The following is a 24,485-nucleotide window of genomic DNA, read 5'->3' as shown; positions in this document are numbered from 1 at the left end:
CCAGTGGTGCGGACCGATCAAACGATGACGGCCAGGAGAAAAGATCCGAGTGGGTGTGACTTCTTTTTTTTTTCTTTATTCGCAGGGTTGTTATGCAAGATGAGACCGAGCAAATAAGATGTGAGAGCAACTTGAGAGCCAGCTTTACATAGTGGCAACAACTGTTGGATCGCTGGCCGTTCTACCTCACTGCGCGTCACTCGTGGCTAATCAACACACTGCCGACGGATCGTGTTGCCTTCTCTGCGGGGCTTGTGTTTTACACCCTTTGATGCAAAGCAACAATATCATGAGTCAAGAATAACTCCCCCGAGTCGTGGAAGGGAAGATGTGCGTGCCTTAAGCCTCATTGGGTGGGGCGCTCTTCGTCCTTGAGCTCGTCTAAAAGAACAGCTCACCTGTTTCCACCACTCCCGACCACACTGAGTATAAAAGAGGCCATGACCCGCCCTGTGTGCCCTCGCCCTGTGATTCCACCTTGGGGGCGCCGCTTGTGCTCGAGGTCAAAGTTCATGTCAGGAGCCTTTGTGCCCATCGTTGGTAGGCTGTTTGACGCTTACAGCGGTAACTTATGTACTTACTTCAGCTACGAGCAAGTGTTAGATATGCCACGGCGCGAATGAAGTGCAAAAAAAAATGGGGGGGAGCGGTTTAATATCTGAGCAAATTAGGTTACGCGCTTGGTCACAGAATGAATTACACTTGTAAGTCAACAGATCCACTGCATTATATTCGGATACCAATTAGAGTAAGCACGGTTGATCAGAAGTTGAAGGACACCACTATCACAGAGTAACTATGCACCCCCTTAAGTTTCTGTTTTCATGGAGACAGCTTGTCACTCTATTTCAGGGCCTAGCAAGCTTTAGTGGAGCAACATTACTGGACATGGAGCCCAGCAAAAGGACCACGATTGCCTGTTGCCCTCTGGGATGTCTGCTACCGTTTCACTTTGATCAAAGCACAGATTTTTCGGGTCAAACCCGCACAGTCTCACAGAATGCTTCAAGTCAGCTCGGCTGAAGTGAGCCGAGAGTTTGGCAGTCTCATTTGCTTTCTGCCGACGTGGGTGGAGACTCCCATAGTAAATCAGTTGCTTGCACGCGTTTCATTCAGCCTGGAGAGTCGTCTTTGTGTAAGCTGATACCTCCTGATCTTTGTTCTCTTTTGGAAAGTGATGACAACAGAAAGCTTCGGGCTTCCCCGATCTCATCTATCTCGACAATGCTCGGCCTTTTGACTCACGCGGGACGGGGGTGACCACGGGTTGTTTTCTTCAGATCATCGCAGGTGTGGCTACGCCGCACCTTCTTGTGTCGAGACCACAAGCATCATAATAGGATGTCCCTTTCATTTTCCAGGAGTGGACTTCTGCATTGGTTTTACCATGATAAGCATGCACGTACCGGGATCATTCAGTAGCATTGGCGCCCTCAAGTGGACAATTTTGGGAACTACGATTAATAAAATTTGATATCACTAAATATGTCAACAAATGGCACTTTGATTCATTTACATCTTCTACTTCGTTGTCTTGACATCTTTGAGGTACTTGAGGCAAGTCAGGACCTTTCACAAATACAATTAGTGTTTTTACCAAATACTTGTCCGGCGTGGAAAAATTAAATATTGGCCAAAACTGAAAGTTTCAGTGACACCCCTTGACTGCCCTGCAGTCACTCTCTTTATTTTTCAAACATCTGGTATTTCAAATAGTCAACTGGGAATAAATGCCTGAGTTTGGAGAACAGGAAGTTCCAACATTAATCTAGGAAGGTCAGCCGACTCAGAGGTCGCAGAAATGTGTTTGATTTAGGGTAACAATCCACCCACGGAAACTGTGGCTTTACGTACTCTGTGCTCAAATGTAATCTGGACTTTCAAAACGAAATGTCGAGATATATTAAGACTGTTTGACATTAAATTGTATTTTCGTTTGCAATTTTGGCCAATGTGGCCCCCAGGAAACAGATACATAAGCAAAAATATGTGGAATAATGCATGCGATAAGAACATGAAGTGAATTTCCCCTCTCAGATTAAAACACAACACTAAAAAAAAAAAAATCGCCAAACATGAAATTATATTCAGTAATTCATAAATTAGACAATATAAAAAACGCAGTTATTGGTCGTGCTAATGGATTAAGCAACGTGGTAGAAATATAAAAATAGGACCTTTGACCTGCCACCGTGACCCTACCAATTCTGGACTGTGTGATGCACCTCAGAGACAGTCGTGGAACTTTCGCTTGTAAACTGCTCCTACAAGGCTTGTCAAAGCAGTGCAGGCAGCCCATTTTCTTGATAATCACAGTTGTATGTGCAACCGCAAGACGACGCATGCTTCTGTGGCGGACAGATGATTTATGACAATGAGGCTACTGTTTGCAAATGAATGTCACGTTTCACAGCAGAGTCAAAGCTGTACAAAATCTCTTTGACCACTAGGTGGCACTAGTAGCTGGTGCTTTATTTGCCTGAGCGATTGGAGGTAAAGGCCCGAATAAACAATGCGCAAGGTGGATGGAAAATGTATTTTGGTGGAAGCCTAGACGTTGCAACTTCAAATTTCTTGCCAGTCCATATTTTGCACACATATACTAACAGCATATGATGCTTTGTTTTGCTTTTAAGTTGTACGTTGAATGCTTCCCCACATCCCTGAAAAACACATTGTCACTATTGACTAGCTAATCACACGCATTTCTAAACCGTTACAGTATAACGTCCTTTAGAGGCTTGAAGACTTAATCAAGACCAAAACAGGACGCATTTGTTGCAAAAAGACCTCAATTAAACACTCCTAAGATGTGAGAACATGTGAACAGACCACCTGTGGCTCTTTCTTTGCAATTTCACAATCATTCATGTCAAGGCCCCTGCACTCGCTGACACAGCTTGAGCCCGATGGAGAGATGTTTCAATTCAGGCCCGCAGAAAAAGAGGAGGGAAAAAACACACACACACACACAAGATCCAAGGGCACTGGCAGGTTTCAGTCCTGACGATCGCCCAAGAAGCAAAGGATCCAAAATGCTCTTTCAATTGTCGAATGCCCATCAAAGACTCCAAATGGGGACGTTTAGGGGAACCTTGGCACATCAGACGGACACTCCTAACACACACCACCTTTATTCGGCGCTGTTCGAAAAGAAAGATCAAAGTTTGTGCAGATGAAAAGGCTCCTTTCCCTGCATTTAGACTGCATTCAGCCGGTCCCCCTTTTACCAAATTAAGAAAGCAGGCTTCTGCAGGCATGTGAAGAGGACTTTAACAATCATGGAGATGCTCCAACTCAACCCCTACCTCTAATGACCACTTTCTGACAGTTAAAAGGGCTTCCCCTTTCGCTGGAGACCCTGAAAAGCTGTCGTCCTTAAAAATGATGACCACAAAACACGCCTGCTCGGCAAGGCAGACACACATAGACACACACAGAAAAAAAAAAAACAAAGGTTTAAATTTATCAAATGTTTTATTGTCAAAATAAATGTCATTTTTTTTGCTCTCCCGCAAAAAGACATCTGCACTTTTTACAAATTTACAATAGCTATAAACTTTTCTTTTTATACACAAATGTACACAAGCTTTACAGTATATAAATACATTTTTGAACTTACAAAATGTATGACCCGTTCAAAAAACAAAACAAAACAAAAAAATACAAAATGTATGACCCGTTCAAAAAACAAAACAAAAAACACCCGGGGCACTATTAAGGCTTAATTTAAACCATATTTGACATGATTGACATTTCGACATTATCTGGCACGAGATAGGTAGAAAAAAGGTTTTAATAAAAGACGCTTTGTACGAAGTTTGTTAAGAACTGGCTACAAGAAGTAATGCCCCCGAAATTGGAGATGAGCCTCTAATTCCTATCAACAGGGAAGAATGGAGGAATTAAACCTGTGTGAATGCCTGGACATTGTCTCAACGTTCTCCCCGCAGTTTGGGGAGGAAAGAGGGCAGCACCTCAGCAGCAGTTCATTACAATGCAAATTGCTTAAGACAGGGTGTGATGGGTTATCTCCCAAACAATTAGCAGTCCTCCATAAGCCGCTTTTGTTTTCGTTTTATTCAAACCTGCGACAATGGCATCTGCTTGGGGCAAGACACGGAGCTGGCCGTGCCTGACCTCCACGTCAGGCCCGTGCTCACGTCGCTGTACATGGAGCCGCTGGTGGCCTTGCTACCCCAACAGCACCTGGTGCAGAAAGTCCTCCAAGAGTCCAAAGTCTTGCCCGACCAGATCCACACTCCGGACGTGATGCCCACCAGAAGGCACATGAAGTACTTTAACATGAAGACGGCGTAGTCCGGCCGGCTGCGGTCCTTCTCGTGTAAACAGTTGGAGCAGTTGTGGGTTACTTCCCAGTTCTGCCTATTGTGCTGCTCGTAGAAGTAACACGCCACTATGATGGTGGCCGGAACCGTGTACAGCACCGTGAAGACCCCGATTCTGATCATGAGCCTTTCCAGTTTGTCAGTCTTGGTGCCACCTTGCTTAATGACATTGCGGATCCTGAACAAGGACACAAATCCAGCCAAAAGGAACATGGTACCAATGAATAAATAAATCACCAGAGGGGCTAGGACAAAGCCACGCAGGTTGTCAAGGTTCTGGTTGCCCACGTAGCAGATCCCGGCCACCGAGTCCCCGTCCACAGAACTCAGAGCCAGGACCGCTATTGACTTCATGCTGGGGATGAGCCACGCTGCCAAATGGAAGTACTGGGAATAACTGGCGATGGCTTCGTTGCCCCACTTCATCCCAGCTGCCAGGAACCAAGTCAGCGACAAGATGACCCACCAGATGGAGCTGGCCATGCCGAAGAAGTAAATAAGGAGGAAGACCACCGTGCACAGTGCGGGTCCCGTGGTCTCGTAATGGATGTGCTCCACGTCCAAGTCCCTGCTGCAGGCCACCTTCTCGTGCCCGGCGATGAGCCTGACGATGTAGCCGACGGACACAAACATGTAGCAGGCGGAGAGGAAGATGATGGGCCTCTCCGGATACTTGAAGCGCTCCATGTCTATGAGGAAGGTGGCGACCGTGGCAGAAGTTGACACGAAGCACAGCACGGACCACAGCCCGATCCAGAAGGCTGTGAAAGCCCTCTCGTCGTGGGTAAAATAGGGACTGTGGCAAGGCATGGCACAGTTGGTAATCTGTCCAGTTTTCACGCGGTTGTACAGCGGGTGGCGCTCCGTGTTGACCGGCACCATTGGCTCCAAGCATTTGCAACCCGCCTCGCAGGCGCCCGCGGCCGGCTTGTACTTCCGAGGTGGGCTCGGTCTACCTGGCTTCATTTTGGGTGGGTTGAAGCCCTTCGCGGGATGGTTGGTGGGCTTGGGGAGGACGGGTGACACGGTGGTCGAGTCTGTTCTATTATAGTCCATGCAAAGCGTGTCGGGGTTGCCCAGCACCGGCAGCAGATCACATTTCATGCGGTCCGGCCATGGGAAGCCATACTGTCTCATGAGGGGCGCGCAGCCGGCACGGGCTCTCTCACACACGCTCCTGCATGGCGGCAGCGGCTTTTTGTAGTCCTCCAGACAGATCGGCGTGTACATGCTGCACAGGAAGAACTTGAGATCGGGCGAGCACTGGATCTCCACCAGAGGCCAGAACTGATGGACTTCCAGTCCCGCTTCGTCCTGCGTGTCGTGGTTGAATTGGTTGGGCATGTAGGTGTAATTGTAGCCGATACCTTTACATAGGGGCACGGCTATTTCCTGGCAGGTGATCTCCTTAGCGGTGGTGCCGCTGGATCTGGGCAGGAGGGCGAGAGAGAGGAGCAGGTAAATCCCAAACAGGTCGGGCTCCATCTCTCCAAGCCGTTGCGCGCCTCGGCTCCCTTTGCCTTGTCTGATCCAAATGCTGCCGTAAATCCTCCACCGCCCGCCTTCAGCCCGGTCAGATTTCACGCGGCGAGCCCATCTCGCGTCTCCGTGGAGCTTGCATGGAGTTGCGAGTGGCCGGCACGGCTGTGTTTACTTTGAATGTAGCAGGAGAAGACGAGCCTTCAGTGCGGCGAGCAGCAGCAGTCAAGATGGCTGAGAGGAGAATCCACCGTCTTCTTTTTTCAGCGCTGTCACTACACTTTCACCAGTCCGTTTAAAAAAGACACGCAAATCCTCTGCTGTCAGAAAAACGTGCGTCTTCGCTTGTACTGGAACAGAAACGCATTCAGCGCGTTTGCTACTCCTGTGTTATTGGTTCTCATGTAAATCAGCGGCGAGGCGATCAAGTGGTGCATATATACACAGGAGGCTGGCGGGTCACGCCCCTAAGAGAGATGCTCCAATCACAACGCGGCAGAGGCGGGGTCAAGGTGAAGTCAATCAAGGTTGTTTTGATTTTACTTTGTTGACACTGACCACCAATAACATGATGCTCACAATCTCCTTAGCTGTCATCGACATTTTGCTTTACAAAGACAACAATGCCCCGTTATTAATTGACGCATAAGTGTTCATGAAAACAGGTCACAAAGTATCCGAAACGGCACTTTATATGCAGCTCATCGCGACTACAAACAAGAACCATAATAATCCATCTTCACATTTTTTTACTCATCTCATTGAAGGTTGTTGATTTTAAAGTTATGTAGTTCTGTATCATTTTGTATTAATGTGAAAGGTCAATTAGTTGGACTTTTATGAAATCAATTTTGTGTTAAAACTTGTGTGATCGCCCCCACCCCGTGCATGAGTGCGAGCAAAAGGCCAGCTTGCTAAATTGGTTAATTTGCGCTTGCTAAGACTACCCAGGGTTTTGTCTGTCCTTAAGAAAAGCTGTTTTATTTTTCAAATGAGGTGCTAAAGTTTCATTTAACGCTTGCACAGAGCTCCGCGGGAGGCGTAATTGCACGCGGCAGAGAGCAAGTGACAGAGCAACCTGACACTGAGCAACTCAGGTCTGTGTTAACGCGCTAAGTGCGTGTGACTGAAGATCTCCCTGTTGCACAAATATCTACTCGGTGTTATTTCTGTCGTCGCCACTTAAACAGTCTGATTTCATCACCTGCTGTTATCCAGCTATCTCTGCTGTGCGAGAGCTCAGTCAGAGTTTTCCTGAAAACAATGAAAAAGTTGACTCTACAATGTTAGGTAATCATAAAACTCATGAGGTCCAGTGCAAAAGTAGGCTAGTTTTACTATACAGTATGTTCTTCCACAGTGGCGTCTTTTTTTCCCCTTTGGTTCTAAGGCATGTGGAATGGAGAAACGCAGTCATTTTATTACATCGGATATGCAAATAAGTAAAACATAATCTTTAAAAATTTAATTGCTTGCATGATGTTTCATAAAATTATGCATACAGAACCTTTATTTAAACATAAATCCCAACTGTTTTTAGGATTGTATTATACACTTGACGTTTACTAATTAGACCAACAGCTCTTTCTGTCACGTTTTGCATGGTAGAGGACCCAAAAAGCAGGCAGGCAGGAGAAGCAGGGTAGACTGAGCAAAATGTATTCACAAAACAATGGAAACATTAATTCCACAACAAATAAAAACACCACGAAACCAAAGTAACAAACACAAACAAACAAACAAACAAAAGCCTCATTACAATAGTACAAACTACTCATGGCAGTGACTCAAAACAATGTGACAGCAAGAAGGATCCAACCAGGTGTAGCAGAAGTCCGAGTCCTTAAATACCCAGCCAGGCTTGATGCGGAAATGAGGCGCAGGTGTACCTGCTGGAGGGAAACGCCCTTCACTGCGGCTGGAGCTGGAACACACTCAAGACACAACATGACAAATGTATGTGCGAAATATTGCCCAGGTGGCGTTATTTCCGTATATCCTAAATGATGGAAGAATCATTGTGCTCACAATCACATTTAATACTTCAACACACAACATTTCTTAATATAGTGTCACCTTTATTGTCTCCACAGAGAATATGAAGTGTCATTTCTTCTTGGTAGTCAGCCAAAAGTTGTTGTTTTTTAATATTAAAAAAAAACACTCATCGACTTTGAATGTGAGTCTATTTATTTCTTGTAACTTACAGTATATATTCCTTTTCTTTTTCGGGACTTCTTATGGAATACGCAAAACACAACAAAGAGCAAAACATGGGCCGGCTCTGAGTTATGCTGACATGTTGCTTGACATTATGCATGAAGATCGTTCAAAGTGTTTGTTGTTTTTTTTTCTCAGAAAGCTTTGATTTTTATTTGTCAAAACAATGTCTTCTGTTTGTGTGTGCCAAAAACGCCACTGGGCTCCTCGGTTTTGTGACGGTCCCGACATATGACATTTTGAGATTGCAAATGGCTCACGAGACATCTCGGTGGCCTAGAAGTATTTCATGTCCAAATATCTACTCCTCCATCCTCTTGGTTTGTGCTGGGCAATGGCATAATCCAACTTCTGTATACATCCAGGTGTTTTTGCATGTGTAGAAACGGAATTTCGCCAAGGACGCGCGTTATACTGGATGTAATGTTAAGTTTCCCGTAGGCCAAGTTATGGTCAAGCACAACAGGCATCTTCCTCTATCCCCATCCGAGCATAGTGCCACATTGTGTGCGCGGTCCAGTGTGCGGAGTCCAAATTGCTGATATTATGTTTGGTTTGCAGCCCGATCTTTATGATGTGAGGTAGCTATTTTTACAGCCTCGACCCGCCGAATGAAAGCAATAGCCTCGAGTTGAGCTTGCATGGACAGCACAGCTTGATTAAATGAGCCGAGAGCGCCGTTATTGGCTGCCAGACAAGAGTTCAGCAGGCTCTATGGACGAGTGCTTGTTTGTGCATGCAATGAATGCTGTGAAATCTCTCATGATGTGTTGAAGGAGAGAGAAAAAAAAAAGTCAGAGCAGAGCAGCGCAATGACGATATGCTATCTGCTTATCTTGCGCTGGCCTCATGCTGTGAGAGAATATGAGCGCACACCAAAGCTTTGAGAAGGATGTGTGACCAATGAATAAAATCCTCAATGAACATCAGGAACTCAAGTTAATGTGTTCCATTTAAACGCCAATTCTACCCGACATAATCAAGTGCTCCGAGAGGAAGCCCATCAAGTGTGACCGCTTCCCAGTTCCAAGACTATATGAGATGGCGAGACGGAGATATGCTAATGCAACTTTATCTTGTAAAGGGAAAGCTTGGAGGAGATTTAGCCAATCTGCCGGACACAATTCCGAAAGCCTCGGTGGCATTTAGAGGGCTCACACTAACCCGGGGCTGCTTGTTAAGACTTCATTAGCCATGTTTGCTCAGGCCTCTTTTCTGCAAAGAGGTGGAGGAAGGCTCCCAAAGCTCCAGCCTATAGACACTCCATATGGGGCTTGTTTGCTCATGGCTGGCCCCGGTTAATCACTTTCAGGTGGAGCTGAAGTAGACGGAGCACGGCCGAGGAGATTCGGGGGAGAGCTTGGGCCACCAATCCACCCCCCAGCCCACGCCTTTCCCCCACCCCACCCAATCGAGGTGCCGCTGAGGTGACAGAGCGCGGAGCGTGTACCCTGTGAATTAGCTCACCTAGGGCCCATTACCTTAACAAACACAGCCGGCCCCTCCAATCAGCCTACTGCTGGGAGGACAGGCGGCCCCCGTAAATCCTTCTTTACAGCTGCGGTCGCGCCATTGTGCGCGTTTTCGGGAGGAAATCCATTGAGTGAGAGAAACAAGAAGTTAACAAGGCCTGGAAAACGGAACAATATCCCCATCAAGTGTCCAACAACATGTCTACGATGGTCACTCCGAAAGTGACATGGACATGATTTATATCTTATTTGGCGTGTTAAATGTGCCACTTTAAAAGCTAATCACAACATGGTGGTTGGGAAAATGAAAATTCCCATTTGTCACCAGTCACGTCAGTGGTTGTATTTCATGCCTCATCTCCGAGAACAAATACAAGAACAGTCTCCAAATCTATAAAATGAATACTGCACTGCCACACTTTCTTTCTGGCAATTTCTTAACCATCTGCAAAGTTATTTCTCTCATACAAGAGCCTATAAAAAAAAAGTCCTCATAAAAAATGATAATAGTCAGGTTTGATTGCCGGAGAACTACCAGTGAAACATGTTTGTGATTGCAGCTTGTAATCCGGCAGCATGTTGCCCCGGAAAAACATTGTCTTAAAAAAGTTCAAATCGTAATGTGAGAAACAACGTGAGATTGATTCTTACTGAAATCTTGAGACAAGTGATGTACTTTTCAGTCACTTGAAAATTAATTAAAACACAACATTGTCTACAAGGGGAGGAATTGGCCCGCTCTGCCTCAGCCAAAGAACTGACTGGTTTTGGCTGCTGTCCCTGAGCCAAGCAAGCGTATGCGTTCGTGTGTGTGTGTGTGTGTGCGCATGTGCGTGTCTGTTTGTGAGTGTTATTGTGCAATTGTTTGGCATTTTCTGCCATCGGATGCCACAAGAATCTGGCCAGCTCGCAGGAGTCTGCTTTTGGCTGCCTTGACGCCTGCTGCTTGACACTCCTGACAGATTTATCTCCCCTCTTGTAAAACAGCGTGCAACTTGTTCTCTCCGCTCAGGAAGATTTGCGGGGGGATTCCGTTTGCTTAGAAACACAGAAAACACACGCACGTTGTAATAACATTGTTTAACCCACTGAGAAGTTCCAGTTCGATTTGACCTCTCGGTCAATTGACTCAGGTTAGTTTCAATCTTTGAATGCAGTGGATAGTTTTAAAATGAGTCTTTACTTGAGCTCTGTTTTGATATTTTCAATCAAACTTTATTTATATAGTATTTGTCATTCATAGAAATGCAACTCAAAGTGCTGTACAATTCTTGAAAGCATTTTAAACATACAACATGGAAAAAAATACATAGATATAGATATAGATTGTCTGCAGATATATTCAGATTCTTGGTTATTTATATTTTTGGTCATTGCTTGGCCACTTGTTGCTTCATCGGAACTGCCCAAAAGCCAGTGCGGGGGTCGGGATGTCATATTGATGTTGAATTAAGATCAGCTGCCCATTGGGTTGCAGACGAGCAGGAGGATTTGTCGAGAAATGTCGAGAAGCCGGTCTAGAACATCTGATCTCGCTTCCTAGTTCTTGCCGGTACATGTGCAGCAACATTCTTGACCAACAAGAGAGTCTTTAGAGACTTGCTGCTGTCGCGTGTCAAGGGAGAACGGCGACAATATAATCAAGAAATGATGAAATCACGGAAAAACTAAAACTAGAGTGCCTCTGTGGGGTTTTCTTGCCTAGCTTACTAAATATATGCAGTTGATTTGATTGAAATGCCAAAACCCTCCAAAAAGCGCATTTCATTGCTAGAGGGAATGACATTTTGGAGCTGTGACTCATTCTGGCTGCTTAAACGCTTAATTTGTCCCAAATTTATCTGCAGTTCACTGGAGATAGTCAAATTAGCCAACTTTGAATTAATTACACGTCTTATTTTGGTTCGATATCTGTGCCAGCACCCAGTAAATGACTCTGGTGTCTCCAAGCGGGCATACTTTTCATTTTCGTCTTCCTCCCTCATCCCCTGTTTTGCTCCCTCTCTCAGACCGCCTGTGTCGTCTGCGTGCGGCGCACGGAGAAACAGATGGCACGGGCGAGGATGGCCGCCAGACGGAAGGCGGGAAAGTGAGAGAGGCAGAAAATGGCAAGGTAGGGAAACGGGAAACCACAAGCAGAGGGTTGGGATGAACAGAGCAGATGTGGAACACAAATGGCCTTGTGGAGTTTGCAACTCGGGCTTGGCGCGGCTCGTTTAAACTCCAGAATTGTTCTTGTTATGCACATCAGAGGCTAAGCAATGCCCCTGATGAGCTACCCCGGGCATCTTATAGTGCTCATTAGCAGCCTGATTAAAACATGATTATGTATGTAAACAATGTTGTTATTTCCCACTTTGCTACAACCTTCACACCAAGTTCACATAAACTATATTTGAATCTCTCGCTGACAGTGTACAAGCAAGAGATAAATCCCCAAGGCCAAATAGTGGGACATGAGTGACCTTATCCTGAGCACAATCTCTGCCTCCAACCGCCCCGCCCACCTACCCTCTCCCCATCTCCCCACAAACAGAAACGCCTCAGAATCCTGTCAAGCTCTATCCGACCCTTTTCAAATAAACACTGACAGCAGCGTCATTTCTCTATCAATAATTAATTCAAATTTATAACGATTACAGCCGTACCCCACTTTCTCCCTTTCATAATTTTGCTGCTGTAAATTGGGGATTTCTCCATGGTGAGACAAATAAAGCATTTTCTTATCTTAAATGATGTTCACAAACTGTATCACGATCATTTTACTGTCTCTTGCAAACAATGAGGGGCTACAATGTCCTCATTTTTATCAGCATCAGTGGATTTCATCTCATCGTGGCTTGTGGTGTTTATTTTTCCAACTGCCAGACTGTAGGAGCAAGGTGGGTATTAGTCCAATTACTTGTCAATGGATGGAACGGGTCTTGTTGCTGTCAATGGAGGATTGAGACTTGAGAGATGAAAGCGCTATCCTAACACTAACCTCCATCTCAGAACACGACAGGGTCACCAGTCCATCAAAAAACAATAATTGCATCAATCAAGGTCATCATCTCCCTGAAATAAGGTTAGCAGGCTTGACTGAGCTCCAATGAGAGCACTTTTGTTGTATGATTACCAATTGCATCAGGCAAGCAAAGCTCAGCGTTCGAAACGCTTCGGCTCTCCACTCACTGATGTTATCTCACCTCGTATAGACGGAGTACGTCTTTATCAGCCATGGACACCATTTAGATCGGCATCTCCTCACAATGCAAGAGTGGAGAGCAGACTGTTGAGGTAATTGTGCGTACGCGGATGACCATTTTATCAATCTCAGCTGTATCGAACATTTTGAAGATCGACAAGCACAGTTATCATTGACATGGCCAAAGGCTTATTATTATTATTATTATTATTATTATTATTATTATTATTATTATTCATACAGGATGTTCAATGCCACTGTTTTCAGACCAACACCTATAAGAGTATCCGCCCTTTGAGTACTCACTGATACTGAGTACCGATACCTCTCGTCATATACATATTTCAGATCTCATTGAACACACAGACAAAACAAAAACATCAGACGCAGATGATGATTTGTACACGCGTCACAGTATCGTGCTTACCCCTGCTAAGGAGGACTTACTCATTGTCCAATTTTTTTCCCTTAAGTATCTGTGGCTGATATCAGCAGCCTCTACGATATCTTAAAGTAAGGACGGTATTGGCCCAATACCTGATAATCGTCCCTCGCAAATAATTGTAATAATAATAATAATAATAATGATAATAAAAATGATAATAGATACGTTTTCCATCCCAGTAAAGAGTATCTTTTAGAAGAAGCAATACATTGCGTCATGTAGTCAGGTCAGGCCTTGTGATGTGCACATTATAGTAGCGAATGCAGTTCCCGGGAGCCCGGGCGCTGACTTGAATGACATTCAAACTTGAATGAAGCATCGTGGGTTGAGAAGAGGGGCCACTGGAATGGAAGGAAAGAACCTCCCCTGAGCTATGCCGTATGATGTGTGATTGACAAGCTACACGCTAAGCTCACCTGAGCCCCTAACCTCTCTTTTTACATCTCCCTGTCGCGATCCTCCTCTTTTCTTCCCCCGGATATCTCTGGGAGAGGGAAACCTGAGGAGGGCCACAGTGGGGTGGAATGGCTTCGGGCGGCGACCCGCTCTAAGGGGGGTCACGGGGAAACAAAGGCCATTCAGGTGAAGTGCTCTGAGCTGAGCTGAGACAGACAGGCTCCCAGCACAGATAGCATGAGACTAATGTACTCACGCTTGCACTGTCAACGCCGACAGACTTGGTCGCAGTGAGCGCGCACGGTGGTGTGTGAGGTGTGTGAGGGGATTTCAGTGAAAGAAACAGAGTGACAGGTGAGTAAACACAATGCTCTCGAAAGCCCCCCTGAACATTCCTGAAATGTCGAGGCCAGTGTCACAAATATTCCACACAAAAGTTGCAAATCCTCTTTATGGAGGCTAATCTAGACCCAATGTAAGACCTTACAAACCACGCACAAGTACTTGAGGAGCTCTTGCCTCACTGGCTCACTGAGAAATGCATTCACAATCCGCCGAGGCGGCGGCGGAGGAATCAATACGCGTGTTTGGTGCACGTCTCTTCACCAAAGTGGGGCAGACGGAATGGAATGCTGATGAGTGACTGAGACCCCCATGTTAATTAGAGGAGCGGGAGGAACATTTCCACCTCTCTGTCTTATCTCATCTATAGAACTGGTCCATTCTTGTTTGGGAAGTAGATAGAATTTTTAACTTCCACGCAGAAAGGCTGGATTGACACCGCAGCTCCAAGTGCCCTTAAAATGTTTTTTTCTTTTTGGACTATATTTGGTGTAATTGTTTGTCCATTTCAAGTGCCATATACCACATGTGCAAACACCCAAAAGTCAAAGCCCAGAGTTGTCAAAACAACATAGGTGTGCTCCTTATTTAGAGTAGCCTTGGAAACTCACCCGCAAAACAGAACTATAAAGATGATGTTAACATTGTTGTTCATAATCGTGTTCAATAATACACAGTGTCCCGTTTATTCATATAAATGAATTTCAAGCGAATCAGGATCAGAAAATAACCCAAGCTTTTTGAAGATGATGCCATCTGCTGCATCCGGTGGTGTACTGTCCCACTTATCCCTAATGCGCACAGTGTCAGAGGCAGAGATTTTCTTCAATGCAAATGTACATCCAGCTGGCTGAGAAAAAAAAAAAGGGGAAGCCTCCTTGTCCGTGGGTTTTTATTAATGACCACATAGCCTCTGAGGACAGCCGAAGCGATGACAGTTTGGCAATTATTCCCCCTTTAGCCGACTGTGCTGAATTGAAATGACAAAAAAAAAGAGAGAGAGAGAAATCGTTTCAAATTTCAGTGTGTGTGTAAGGTGGATAAAATGCATGAGAGAAAGCCCTCCGCCGACAGTGGCGGCTCATCACCAGTTGGCTCGGAGCTGTAACCCTCAGCTCCCCAGTGGAACGGACGCGGGAGCTGACTGTCCCATCTTTTGTAGTCACCTCGGGCAGCTTCCATATTGTAGATTTCCGACAAAGACGCGGCGCAAAAATGTTAAACCGGATCTTTTAATCTGTTTCTGACCACCTCGACTCGCTGGCAACATCACCCCACTCCAGTCGTCTCCCTCCCCCTCATCCATCTTTCTGTCTCCTCATTTCTTTCTCCAAGCAGGGTTCAACTCATGTGTGTGTCATTCTTCTGCCTTTTGTATCTGTAGGGTTTTTTTTTTGCTATTGAATGCTGCTTTCTCACCATCCCCTCACCTCCCTTCCTCTCTTTCTCCCCTCGCCTTCCTCGCACACTCAATCGTCCGTCATTCACTCTAGGGCCTAATTATGAGATGGCTTCGAATAAACACATGTATTTTTTCCCCCACTGAAAAGCTGTGGGATATAAGGGTGTGTGTGCACTCCGTTTTGCTCCACAGCGGGCTGAATTCGACACTCAAGGAGGTTTTTGGGGACCTCCGCAAAATGGAAAAACGGGAGATTTCCTGGGCGCAGTAATTGTGTCTCATTAATACTCACTGTAATGCTGGGTTGCTAAACAGGCTGTGCAATTAGGGCTCTGAGCCTTCAATAGGCCGGCTAATCAGGGGACAAAAGCTGCAGCTCAGAGGCCATTAGGCCTGGAGGAAGTGCTCTCCTTGTAAAATAGTGGCCTGTGATGCCTTCATCTACCACCAATCTGGGTGGGGCAGGCGGTCGGGAGGTGGGGGTGGGGTGGAGCTGATTATCGGGGTGGGGGGTGGGGGTCCACGACACCTGGGATGATTCATTAGGACATGCAAGTAATACGATCTTGAGACAAACGTTGCGCCCTGCTTGTGAACTATCAGTAGTCGATGCAGTAGAACGCACCATTTCGTGTGTTTTTCTACTATTGGGTAACCGACCAAAATGGACTGCACTACGTTTTGGTTTCCAGCTGTTGAGAGGACAAACAGCAGAAGACGGCTAGTAGTGGAGCGCTGCCCGCTATTGGTTCACTGAGAATTATGACTTCAACGTGAAAACAGGAATGGAATGCGAACGAAACTACTTATTATGTGTTATGATCATTATCCATGTTAACGTTCCGTGCCAAACCCATCGGTCGGTGGAAATTTCTCTTTGGAACATCCTGTCTGGTGCCTTTTGGAGCAGTCAATTGTAATTTAAACTACTACCCCCTTTCTTTCTGTCCGTACTCCCAATTATCGGCTCAGGCGTTGGGAAGACATTTTTAACCATCTGCGAAAGGGTGAAAGGACCGAAGAATAGAATATACCAACATTATCTACGGTATGCTCTGGCCCACTTTTCTCCCACCTACAATCTCTCTCTGCAGCCTTATCTTTCATCCTTAATCTCATCATCATCAGCCAGCCGAGACAAGGGGAACAAATGACCTCTCCTGGCCATTAAAATTAGGCATTGAATCAATGACATGTAATTAGCCTGTCTTTTATGAGGGGGAGAAGCTGAAATCTTTCTCCCTGACAGGAAGAGAGAGAAATAAGATGACTGCTGTAGTCATCGGAACAAGACAAAAAAAATGGGTGGGGTGGGAAGCTTATAAATTGCAACTTGGAAAAAATCCCATTTATGATCATAAAAAGACCACTGAGCTTGGTCCCTTCTCGTTCAACCAACCTTTATTCCCACAAGCAGCGGTACATCTTGTCATAGCGAAAAACATTGTCAGGGAGGTCTTTATTTTGCCTATTATTGTGGTTCTAGAATTTCATAATATTTTTACTGTTCAAGCACTGCCAACCAAAACGTCAACGGGGAATTTGTAGTACATCAACTGTAATGGATATTTTAAAACCGTGCAGCTCCGCCGAACATTGTGGCAAATGAGCGCGTCTTATGCTGGCGTTGCTTGCCGCGGTTTTCCAGAATTCAACACGGAGCAGTGAAGAAAGCTGAAAAAATAAAATATATTTTGGGGGAGACGTCTACACGCGTCCATCCAATTTCAGCGACAATTCACTCATCCACTTTGTGACTAGCACAAAAAACACTTCGACTGCTTGTTAGCCAAATACACATTTCACTGCAGCACAGCGGCAGTTTGACAAGCTGTTTACGCTAAGCTGAGTAAATCAAATTCGGAGTTTGCCTTGCCTCCACAGTAATCCCATTTTGTTTACCGCTCACACTAAGTACATTAGCAGCTGCAAGGTCTGTCTGTATTTACTCTATTTACCTTCACGGAACGGGTTTAAAACCACACTGGGACCAATGTTGCGGATTGAGGCTAACCAGCTGTATATTCATGAAGAACTCATTTTCTAATCTGACATAAAGGGAGGCAACCAGAGGCTGCAAAACTCTAATCGCAATTTAAAAACTGAGAGAGGATGTCGTTTTTGCTGAACTCAATAAAAATATTAGCTGCTTTTAAACTGTAATTTATTCTCTGGCTTCTCTGGGGTGTATGACGTGACAGGAGGGCAAATAGCAACCTCCCCTTCTTTGGAAGCACAACAACAAAGGAGTGGGCTCGCTCAGTCCAGAGGACATATGACAACGGTCTTTTCAGGATGTGACATTTGGGAGGTCAAAAATCATCCTGTTTCCATGCATCTGTGATCTTGTATCTCACGGCCATTTAGAATGAATGGAGTTGGTATCAGATCTCACCTGGAGTGTTTACGGTTCCAGGCACTGACCACGGTGCAGGTTCCCATAACCTACAACCTCCAGAGCCCATGAAGCAGCTCCCTGACGAATGAATACGAACCTCCGCTGTTGGACATTTTGTAAGTCAGGTTTCCTGATGCCTAAAGAGCATGGTTGTAGACCCGCTCAAAAAGTCAAGTGCCTTGAGATACATTAACTCTAAAACAAATAAAATTGCATTGAATTTCTCTAAATTAGACAAGGATTGAATGCAGTCGTTTAGTTCTCACCTCTATATGATTGCTTGCTCTGTGCAAATATATAATTAGCAGCAGTTAGTGTGACGGCAGACGCGACCCATTGTCTTGTTAATGCCGTTGCCCAGTGTGAGTAAATTAGCTGGCACATTTCACATATGGAGCCGAAGACACACTTAACAAAGTGTGTAGCGGCAGTCTGCGAAAATCCCCGAAAAGCACTCACAGTTGTTTTTGTTTTGTTTTTTTATTAAAAAAAAAAAATTGGATAGTCTATCAAAAAAAAACAAACAAACAAAAATAAACCATACACATATAAAATATGTATTGAAGTGTTTAGTCTTGCCGTTAATAGAGTGCTTTAATTGTGTTTTCCACAAATGACATCGGAAGCGCTGCATCGCTAACGTGTCCTTTGGAGTCACATTAACTACCGTTGTCTTTTCACATGCAGTACACATTGACGGGTTGTTTTAAAGTTTGGAAAGAAGCAGTTGTTTTTGTGGGTCAACACTGTTCTAAAGATGTGTTTTGATGAAGGTGGTGTTGTATGAATGTATCCTGAGGCTCTATGGCGACGGGGCAAAAGGACAGTAAAGGGTTAAAAAGGTGGCTAACCTACTGGCCTGGCATGCATAGTTCAGCATTTTCAGTCACTTTTGCAGGTCTGTGTGAACTTGCCCCCCCCCCCCTCCCCATATTGACACTCTAAGCTAAACCTTTGGAAATTGCATCAGAAAAAAAACAGTGCAGTTTTAACTTGCTTGCCATGATCATACAGCATGGATGGAAAGCTTATACATGCATGGATTTTGAGGAAAAGATTGTTTTAAAATATTGACTTCAACCATCCTAAAAGTGGTTCGTCTGTTTTTGAGTAGCCTGGTTTGGGTGCATTGCAGTTCGCATTTGTCCCCCGCAGTCACATTTTTCTGGGTTTGAGTCTGGACTCAGTCCCTCTTGTAATGAGTTTGCATGTCCCCCCATGTTAACATGTCTGCTGTTTAATTGAAGGCTCTAAATTGTACAAAGCAGGTGGAAGTGCGAATGTTTGCCTGTGATTGACTGGCGAGCAGTCCAGACGTACCCTGCATCTTGCTCAAAGTCCATTGGGAAAGTCTCCAGCTCAACCACGATCCTAATGAAGAGTGAAAGCGCTGGAGATGGATGACCTCAAAGTCGATAAGCACTTCCAAAGTTACACATTAAATAAATAAATAAATCATGGACAGAATACAAAACCTTTTAAAACAGATTCTCTTCTGGTTAAAAAAAAAACCCCACAAAACATTGCACAGTACCAGGTTGACGTACCTGTCGGCCTGCTGCCAAAAATGTGACCTCATTTATTAACGTCAACGTGAAGCAGTTTTCCTTTAGTCAGACCATAAACAAGTGTGAAAACATAACTCGGGAGGGTCGGCGTCACGCGTCAGGTCAGAGTAATGTCTTAATCCTGCATCATATTTTCCTGCAGCCTTTGTGCAATTTTCAAGAGCGCGCACGAGCGAATACACTTGTCGGTTAGTTAAATATTGATAGGAATGCCAATGCCTGAGCATTGTGTTATATTTTAACCAAGCGCTTTGTTAAATATTCAATCCCATGAAGGCAAATAGAACATTCCTTTAACGGTACCTTAGCCTCCCCTTTCCTCAGCTCTTGTTGATTCTTGTTCTCCAGACTTCCGCTTAATTGCCACCTTAGCCGAGCTCCTCCAAGTCTGAATAGACAAGAGTCGCACAGACAACCCGCCAGATATGACAGTTCATTTGCGCCCCTGCTCGGCCGCAACATTTTTGGTTTGGATGCGTTTTATATTCTGTAAGTAAGTGTAAATTTAAAGTTGAGACCCTTCAACGTAGGGCCACATTTTCTACTGGAAGCAATACAATGTCATTAACAACAAGAAGAAAACGCCAATTCTAGGTGCTGACAAGCATTCCAGAATTGTCTAATTGGCTAATTAAAAAGCCACCAAATCTAACCTGAGTTATGAACATCTGATCAATGGACATTGCATAAAATGTTTTTGTCAATATGAACTAAACACCTGAACATCTACTACACTAAAAAGGAACCAACTGTTGCCCTAAGGTGGAGAAAAAAAAAAGACGGTCTCTCTCTCTCTCTCTCTCTCTCTCTCTCTCTCTCTCTCTCTCTCTCTCTCTCGCAGATCTTGTTGATGATTTGTGTCATAAATCACCAAACGATGTTAAGTGATGGAAAATGACAAAATGGTACGTTCTCGGGAACAGAACGATGAATCTAAAGTGCTGTTGTAAAAAACGGAATAATGGGGGGCTGGGACATCTGTCTTGTCTAAGTATAGCTCTGGCAGTTATATTTCACCTGTGGCAAAGCCCCGTACAAACAGAAAACAGAAAACTTCTTTGTCTTGGACTTGGTGAAGAAAACTTATCATGTCATCAAACAGGAATGACAATCTTTGTCATTTATATGAATTGTTTAAATTCGATTTGAGTTATGTTATTACGTCATCGGAATTTCTGCTATCGGTGGCTCCGTCTCACTTCAGCAGGCACATAGCTGATAGACAAGCTGTCACAATGGTTATCGCTGGAACTTCATCTTGTTAATTTCCTGGATGGGAGCATGAGTATTTGCCCTGTGGAAAACTACACTCACTCTCAAAGTACCCATCACCGCAGCCCCCTCCCCAACGCCCCACCGCAACCCACCTGGCCACAGAGAAACACGGCAGGCAGGACTGGCTCACACATAGCCTGGAGTCATATCAGACCCAACAGCCTGGCTGGAGTCAACATGGCCGCAGGCGAGGGGGAAAAAAAAAAAAGATGGCTGATTTGGTCCCCCCCCGCGTTAGTCCGAAACCGTCGCTGGGTAAAAATTGAGCGCCGCATTCATTATGACTGAGGTTGCCTCCACAAATCCCCTTCTGCGCCAATCCAAGCCCAATACACACTGCACATTTCAAAACTTTGGACTCCTTCACCATCTCTGATTCTGCCTAACTTTTTTTCTGCATGATTATTCCCTTTTTATTTTCCAAGGTCACCTGTGTGTGTGTGTGCGCGTCCCGTCGAGGTTTGCGACACGCCCACGACACTTAACCTAGCAGCGGATTGCTGTCACTGACCGCATTCAAGCACTTTATTGATATTTCAGGGTGACATTTGCATCATTCAGGATATAAGCATGGACGAGCTTCGTGAAAACGAGGTCATACACAAGGTCAAACGATTTCCCTAATGTGAGCTGTTTAAAACGTGAGCAAAGGAAAAACCAAAAAAATAGTCAGAGCAAATCGTTGGTACGGAAAACCTGCTCCGACTCCTCAAACAGAATACGCAAACACGAACCGCTCTATTGCGGTGAGTGAACGGCACTGTCAAATGTCTGTTTACCTCCCTCCTGCGTGTTCCCGTGGCACAAACCTCTTGACAGAAGAAGCCTTTTCCTTCTGAAATGCGTCTTCAAAACAGTAACGTTTTGCAGTTTACCGCTCCAAATGCGGGAATGACGTGCTGCAACCCCAAAGGACAAATTTGAATCAAAGAAACGCTCTGTGTGCGTGTATGTGTGTGTATGTGTGTGTGTATATATGTCTTTTTTCTTCTTTTTTTAGGGAGAGCAAGAAAAATCTTCTTTACAGTAGGGTTGCTGAGTGTTTGCTTTAAAACTTGACTTTGTCAACTTAGCAAAGGGCCACTTGAAAAAGCAAGGGTGTCAAACTCGTTTTCCATTGCGGGCCACACTGTAGTTATGGTTTGCCTCAGAGAGCCTTCTGACAATCAACTCATCCTATTTTCTCCACACAACTACATGTCATTGTCATATATGTTTCAAGGAACAAACTCAATTTGGAATCCGTCATGGAACAGCTCGTATTCACGTAAAGGGAAGTGATTCAGTCAAAAAAAAAAAAAAAACACTTGTAATATCTGTAAAAAGCAAAGACAATTGCGCTTTGGGAACACATTTTCTGCCAAATGTAAGGAATATATTAATTCATCAAGAAAGTTGAAGTAAACACATCACATGTTCTTTAGTGAGCCTCGGAAAATGATGTGGCGCGCCAGATCTGGATGTCGGGCCTTCGGTTTGACCCATGCTTTCAAGGGACCGTTTTTGTTTGCAGTTAATTAGGTGCCTGTTTAACGGGGAACATTTTAAAAATATTTCTTGCTGTGCTGGTGGAATCAAAAGGAGGAAGTGGTGTGATGCATGATATACACTTCAAATATTAACATAAAAGTTGACTGCACGCCTATTTTTTGCTATGATGCCGAGCTCATTTTTGTGTCACCCACCCCCTTCCGTCCCCCATGTGCAAAGTAAGCCCACATACCGATATAGATTTTACTATCATTAAAGATGTAAACCATACACGTCTCTGCTGGCAAATGGACACATCACGGATAAATTCCACGGCTTTCAAATTGATGTCGTGCTTAGTCGTCCTTTTTTGATTGGCGCATGGCACTGAGCCCCTTGCTGCCCAACAAAACAAAACATAAAAGTCGGTTGTTCTAGAGTGCAATTGATGCGGTGACTATTTAGCCAGGGGATTCCTATGGTCACAATCCTCAGGAACATTTTTATTTTCTCGCGTGAAAATAAAGTGACTAATTATCACTGTGTGGGGAGATTGACGTCGTGTGTGCTTTGAGGGACTTCAATGAAGCTGCAGGAAGAACACAATTTGGGCGATGGCAAAGCCGTACCCACTCCTTCCTCTACCAGGCAGAATTCGGGGCTGTTTATGTGTGATCTATTTCTACGTTGCAATCTAAAGCAACCACCGCCCCCGAAATAATTGCTTACCAATGATGTCTGTTACCCAAGCCTGATTTGTTCCTGTAACAATACGTTTGAGAGGTGTTGAACATAACATATGCATTTTATCACATCTATACATTTCAATAAAGCTTGCATCAGGAGCCTTCAAAGTGAAAAAAAAAGGTTGATACAAAAAGGAATTACACCAAAGGATCTTGAAATCAATGCACTCCATTTGCATAAATCAAAAAGGAATTTGATATGTAAGGGTAGTTTAATCTTAGAGAGTCACACCTGTTCCTTTCCAATAACACCCAGATGCTCACTGTTCGTTTTCCACTTTAAATTACAGGAACTAAGGATTGAAAAAAAAAAACTGGCTCGGGGGTCTGACTGTGTGGAGGTGGAGGGGGTAAAAAAAAAAATCAAAGCAGAATCGGCAGTGTAGTTTCAGAGACTGCGGCACCGTTGAACTGAGCAGGCCAAAGTCTTGTGAAAAGAAATGGAGACAGCCTGAATGCAAATTAAATCCCCCTCATTCCAGCAAATATTGTCTTAGCCATTAGTACGGGCCCGACTAGAAAGGAGTGGTCCCAGTCATTGTCGCTCGGCCAGGGAGAAGTCAGGGGAAGAATTCTATTCAGCGGGCCGTCTTGGGGGCTCGGTGCACTTGGGCGCTTGTTTGGTACCATTCAAACGCCACAGACCGTGGCAACAAAGGGAGCTTTCAGCGGACCTCACTGTAAAAGCATGTGAAGGAAAAGAAGAAAGGAGGTGGATGGGAGGGGAGAGAAGGAGTAGCGGAGGTGCGGTGGGCGGCAGGACTGGAAAAGTTTAGTCGTATCGGTCCTGAGTAGAGTTGGAACTTGGATGTCATTTTTTTTTTTCAGAGCTGGTTTCATTTGGCTAGCTTGCCTCTTAAAGCTCAAGTTTGCTCCATTTGGGCAAAGCGCTTACTTCCTCACACCAACCAAAATCCATCCATCCATCCATTTTGTAATCCGCTTATCCTCACGAGGGTTGCGGGCGTGCTGGAGCCTATCCCAGCTATCATCGGGCAGTAGGTGGAGGACACCCTGGACTGGTCACTTTGTTTTCACAATTTGGTGACCAACAACACTGGATCAGGTGAGCCAGATTCTAGTAAGCCACAGATCCACCGAGTAAGTGACTAAGAGGAACCTGAGGGTAATCAAGTGAACCTATTTTGGCTTGTGGCTCGTTACGGAAATAAGGACGCCGCAGAATTCTCATCAATGCGCCACAAAGCTTTAAAATGAATTCCTGTTTTGTTTTGTTTAGCACTTGCAAAGAAGTTTTCATTCAACAATACTATAAAATCTCTGAAGTCGAAAAACCACTGCCTTCATAAAACCTTGGAAGTCAACATTCCTAAGTGTCAGTGCAAATGTAAGGTACTCACTGTTGCGTTCAAATGCCAGAGCAATAAAACACGCAGTCTTTAAATTTAATGGCTACTGATGTGATCTAGTTGCGTCTTCATTATCACGTAAGCGTCAAACGTAGTTAATCATTGTGAAGCTTAAAGACAACCTGACGCTCTCCCTCAACTTTACCAGCAAGCGTGTCCAAACCAGACAATGGCTAGCAGGACACTGTTGACATCTTACTTCATGTAACGTCTGGTTCTCCTTCTCTTCAAGCATTCTTCATCTCTTAACACCCATTGTTGAAGATAGGCCTTCTTTTGGAATGGGTTCGGAGGGGGCGGAAGTCAAAGAAAAAGTCAAACATGCGCAGGGTTAATCCTTTGATACTCACTGAACGTAACTTGACA

At 44.8% G+C, this 24,485-nt stretch overlaps 1 protein-coding gene across 1 annotated transcript; it reads right to left on the bottom strand.

The window, feature by feature from the left end:
- Positions 1–3,670: 3,670 nt before the first annotated feature.
- fzd8a (frizzled class receptor 8a) lies at positions 3,671–6,252 on the bottom strand. The gene has a single exon (XM_019864559.1). The coding sequence runs from the start codon at positions 5,832–5,834 to the stop codon at positions 4,083–4,085; it is 1,752 nt and encodes a 583-aa protein (XP_019720118.1). The 5' UTR covers positions 5,835–6,252; the 3' UTR covers positions 3,671–4,082.
- Between the last annotated feature and the right edge of the window lie 18,233 nt (positions 6,253–24,485).

The sequence above is a fragment of the Hippocampus comes genome, unplaced genomic scaffold (genome assembly GCF_001891065.2).
Source record: "Hippocampus comes isolate QL1 unplaced genomic scaffold, H_comes_QL1_v1.1 scaffold389, whole genome shotgun sequence".
NCBI lineage: Eukaryota > Metazoa > Chordata > Actinopteri > Syngnathiformes > Syngnathidae > Hippocampus > Hippocampus comes.
This window is presented reverse-complemented; position numbering and strand designations above follow the sequence as displayed.

Excerpts from the sequence above, each read along its gene's own strand:
- fzd8a (XM_019864559.1), bottom strand. The coding sequence starts at position 5,834 with ATGGAGCCCGACCTGTTTGGGATTTACCTGCTCCTCTCTCTCGCCCTC.